A 5,343-nucleotide genomic window follows, 5' to 3' on the forward strand; every position below is an offset into this window, starting at 1 on the left:
ATCGTCCTGCGGCGAGGAAGCCATTATAAGATCAGGTGGGTAAGGAGGGATCTAATAGAGGTTGTGTTCTTAGATGGCTGTGGGGTTTGTGTTGGTTAGTTCCCTTGTTTTCTTGATGGTGTTTGATTTGCCAGGTGAGAAGGAGTTCGGAAAACAATGGCCTCGATGGGTGGGGACCCAAGGCAGATGATGGAGGATGCGGCGGAGGACAAGTTCCCGGAGGGGTTACGCATCCTCGCCGTGGACGACGACAGCGTCTGCCTCAAGGTGCTAGAGGACCTGTTGCGCGGGTGCAAATACTACCGTGATTCTCTTGAATCTTATCCCTCCGCTTCGCCATAGTCCACTAGAATCGGCGCCTTGTGAATAATGCTTTCTGCGATGCAGCAACGACGGTGATGGATGCAAAGACGGCGCTGAAGATGCTCAGGGCGGGGAAGGAGGTGTTCGACCTGGTCATCACCGACGTGTGCATGCCGGACATGGACGGCTTCAAGCTCCTCGAGCTCATCCGCCACGAGATGGATCTGCCCGTCATCAGTACTCTCACTGCTCAATTCTAAGTCTTAATTTTATTTTTGTATGTATGAGCTGACAATTCTCTTTGAGAACGTACTTCTACTCCTGAATCTTGGACATACAGAGAGAGGATATTCATTCCTTTGTGCAACACGTGAGATCCTATATATTCATCATGATTTTAGGAAACCAAAGACACATGCACGCCACAGTCACCCTATTTTTAACCATGAGAAAATCGAAAGAGCGGGATCCCCTTTCAGCCCGAACCAACGGGATCCCATCTAACCGTTCATTGGTCCAACCGGATGGCCAGTGGGGTAGTAGAGCGGAGGTGAATCGACACATTAGTTAATTAGGAGGGTGCTGGATCGCATGAACCATAGCGGTATCGGTTGCTTTGCCGAACCAATGGGATCCTACCTACCGTTCATCCATCGATCGAATGGCTAGTGGGGGCACGGTAATGGAAGTGGACAGGGTAGCATGTGGGTTATGAGATCCAATTAATTATTGACTTGAATAATTGTGTTGATTGTCATGTGTACCATATATAATTATAAGTATGCAACAAGATGTTGTTTCCCCTATAGGAACCGGTTCTATTTTCGGTCAATTGATGTCCCAATTGTATTAAAACATGTCGTCTAGATTCAATATAAATATGTTTTAAAACTTCAATACATAATGCCTGAATTGTAGAGTTCAATACTATCCATACAATATATATGGTAATGTAGCTAGCTTAGTGTGAGTATGTGTCACTCCTATGCAATGTAGACCCACTGCGTATTTGTTCGATGTGGGTGCATTGATGGACACAATTTAATTTTGTATGCTCTCAATTGTAAAAATATAGTCATAAGAACCAAAACTATAATATATTTATATTTTGAGATATGACCAAATTATATTTAGTTGTTTTCCAAACTAATATTAAATGTGTAGTCCTTGCAATCACACCGAGTATAGAATTGCACCACACCTGTTTGCTAGGGTGGCATGAGTAATACAATTAGGAAACTACGTATGTTGTATCTACGTTATTGAAAGATTACCCATCTATAATCTGCTTGGGATTGTTAGTTAAAACTACTTACTCCTGAGAATACCGTATAAAGTAGGAGTGCCACTTTTAAGCAGATACTACATTGAGTAGGTTAGCCATGTATAATATCTACAATCCTGCAGCTTTATTGACTTTGAACTAGCACATTAATTTGTAGTCACATTATTTTTGGCGGAGAGTGCAACCAATAATACTTATTATCATAAATTGTAATAAAAATACTACAGATAATGGCGCTGCTATGTGCATGACATCTTAACATGCTTAGAACAATGCAGGCACCAATCACTTTTATCTAGTGCGCTAGAGAAACATGGTAAACCAGCAATAATAGTAATTGATCTTCAGGTTCATCAGTACTTAAACATGATGTATGATTTACCTAGTTAGAACATGGTGGTATGATGGTTTAGGCATTGTGTCATGGTTATTTTTTTATCCATTATTTATGTTTTATACTATTAATTGAATGTTTGAATGTTTTTCCATTTAATTTGCATTGGAACACATATTATATCATTGTCATGATAATTTGAAAATCGTGTGTAAAACATGTTTGCTTCCCCACTTGCTCGGTGCATTTGGAAAATACTGAATTATGTTTTCTGTCTATAAGCACTAGTATAAAACTTTATGTGCAGTTCATAGATTTTTGTGAAGTACTAAACTCCGAACTCCAAAGCTAAGTCAGGTCATATGGCATGCAGTGCTATCTGCAGATTGCGACAAGAAGGCTGTGATGAAGGGGATAAAGCATGGGGCGTGTGATTATTTGGTTAAGCCAGTGCATATAAACGAGCTAAAAAACATATGGCAGCATGTTGAAAGCAGGAGAAATACCGAAGCAATAAGCCACATCAGCGAGGATGATGATGACGATCAGAGAGCACAACTTGGGACTGCTGCCCACAGCAATGATGGAGCTAATACTGACGAGAACAAAGAGAGCAGACAGGCATCCACTACCCAGAAGAAGCTAAGAGTGGGATGGACAATTGAGCTGCATACAAAGTTTATGGATGCTATCAACCAGATCGGCCTTTATAGTAAGACACAAATTATGTCCTTATTAAATGACACGACACTTGTTGTTATTTGGGATTTTTCATTAACAAATTTTTGATTACATTACTATAGGGGCTACTCCAAAGAAGATTCTCGAGCTGATGAATGTGGATTACCTCACTAGACAAAATGTATCGAGTCATCTACAGGTTTATTTTCGACCCTTGTTCTTTATTTGTCACATGTTTGTGTTCCATTTAGTCATAGTCTAACATTTTGTCATATATAAGTGTGATCTTTTATTTTTTGGGGGAACATATCAGTCAAAGGTTTAGGGATGCACCTAGCATGAAAATGTGTGTAATTGTAGTCATTTTTGTCCTTGAAAATGTGAGGCTTGTCTTATATAATGCATGCCTCCTACTTTTTTTTTACCCATGCAACACATTCAGCTATGTTTGTTCCCACATGTCCACCATTACTATTTCCCATGAGCACGCATCTCATATACATATTTATTTTGTCTATATTGTTATTGTAGAAGTATAAATTGTACTTGAAAAGAGTCAACCCAAATCCACTTGGTGATGCATGTGTAAGATGGAACTCTTTCATGAACATTCCAGAGAGTTTTATGCACAACCATGAACATGAAAGGTGGGTTGTGTCCTCAGGTGGCATCGCCTCCTGGAGTCCCAACAATTACGGGGTAGCAGGTCACTTAGGCCAGCATACAAACACTCAGAGTAGTATGTGCATGAGTTATTTGGTTCCACAGATGCCCAATATGAGAAGATTTTCTGGCTTGAATGAGCATATAGTTCCATTCAACATGCCTAGCAACCCAAGCTATATAGGGATGTTGAATGCAAACAGCAGTGTTCCAATGGCACAACCTCAGTTCGTTTACAGCGACCCCATCACTACATTAGTGGCAGGCTTAAGTGAGCAGATGTCGCCGTTCAACATAGCAAGCGACACGGGCTCGGTTGGAATGATGTTAAATGGCAAGTCTGCACCAGGTACAGGAAGAACTTCAATGGCGGAGACTGATATGGTTAACTATGAAGGAACTAGTTCTGCACTTTCCAACCATCAGACAGATGGTTTCGTCCCATTGAGCCAGATGCATCATGTCGGTGATGTAGCTGGCATTCTCCATGTGCAAGAAGGAACAATGGATGAACAAGCTCTTAGTCGTCAACTGAATGGCATCAATGTCTTGTCATCGGGTGGTATTTCCAACCTTCTTAATGAAGTAAGAACTTTTCTCGTTGACATGTATATACATATGAATTTTTGAACTAAACAGGTGTATTTAAATCAAACTTTCTTTCTCGCTGTAGGATTTCATTGGAGAGGATGATGTCATGGATGGATAGTGACCCTTATGTTGGTTAACCCAACCTACATGCAAGATATTTTTTGCATGTGTGTTTGGCACTTTTAGTTGGTCATTCCTTTGTACTTGCACACTGTACCATGAAACTATCTGAATTATTGTAGTCTAGTTAGAAGTACAGTCGTGTCGGGGCTTCTATTGTACTCTGGCTTTTTTTAAGTCTGTGTTGTATTTTGAGATCAAAACGATGTTTAGTTATGTTATTTCTGATGTAACCATTTTTGTTCTATATATTATCAATGTGGTGTTTGCATCTTTTCCCGAGACAACATTTCGAGGTAAAAATATGTGCCCATGTCTATGACATGGTCTTTAGGACCAAATTATCAGAAACACCCTAGGGCGAATTCATACATTAAATTTTCTATAAAGGCATAAACATATTTTTCCGTGCATTTAGTGTTCATTGCAAAAGTATCAGAAGTAGAAGCCGAGTGAAGAGAACCCTGGCCTTCATGATCCAAGTATGAATGCTTAACTTTTCCAATTCTGATGTCGAGTGATAGAAGTTGCTTACACTAATGTCTTATCCTAATATTTTGTGACTATCACCCTATAACATAAAGGAAATTATTTTTTTTGGTTGTAGAAAATAATTATTTACCTCAATTTTGCAAGGCAGTGATGTCTAACTTAAACTTATGTGCAGCCAAGAATAGGGTTTATGAACGCCTAGGCCATCATCACAGCATGTTCAAACATCATGCAATTGCATAATAATGTTATCAGATACAGTCATATGATATATCAAAGCCTATTAACTTTATTCAAGGGGTGTAGTGATGCTTACTGTTGTTGTGGAGAATGCTAACAAAACCTCAAAAAATGATAATGAAAGGAATCAATGTACCACATGACAATTGGAGATGATGTTAGATAATCTTGTCTGTTTGGTAAGTTATAGTTTGTGCGTGGTTTACTAGGTACTCCCTCCAACCCTAGTGTCAAAAACACTCTTATATTATGGGATGGAGGGAGTAGTCTACTAGGACGTGTTGTAGCTAGCTTGCATGCCATGTGTTAGTTCTAGGAATTCTGGTTAGCACTACTACGGCTGGAAGTAGTATTGTCATAGTTTGAGTTTAGTAGGAGTCCAAGACAGAGTCGATCCATGTGGTAATCGTGTAGGGTTCTAGTACTAGTCTAGTTAGGAGTCCATGTAGGTCTGTCAATCTTAGGTTACACATGAGGCATGTGTGAGCTTTTGTAATGGGGAGAAAAGGCCCAAAGAACCGTAAGGATGGAGACGCCTGGCGACGCGCTCCCGCCCGTGGCAGCCGCCGTCCCCGCCGGCCCTCCCGCCAACTGCGTCGTCTCGGCTCCCGCGGCTCAGCCCCCTCCGCCGGCG

General features: G+C 40.6%; 1 protein-coding gene across 1 annotated transcript; it reads left to right on the forward strand.

The window, feature by feature from the left end:
- Window positions 1-165: 165 nt before the first annotated feature.
- On the forward strand, window positions 166-3,975 carry LOC119339473 (two-component response regulator ORR25-like). Its single transcript, XM_037611519.1, has 6 exons — window positions 166-304; window positions 388-540; window positions 2,296-2,634; window positions 2,726-2,802; window positions 3,135-3,851; window positions 3,940-3,975. The coding sequence occupies exons 1-6, from the start codon at window positions 166-168 to the stop codon at window positions 3,973-3,975; spliced, it is 1,461 nt and encodes a 486-aa protein (XP_037467416.1).
- The last annotated feature ends 1,368 nt before the right edge of the window (window positions 3,976-5,343 follow it).

This window comes from Triticum dicoccoides, chromosome 7B (genome assembly GCF_002162155.2).
Source record: "Triticum dicoccoides isolate Atlit2015 ecotype Zavitan chromosome 7B, WEW_v2.0, whole genome shotgun sequence".
Classification (NCBI taxonomy): domain Eukaryota; kingdom Viridiplantae; phylum Streptophyta; class Magnoliopsida; order Poales; family Poaceae; genus Triticum; species Triticum dicoccoides.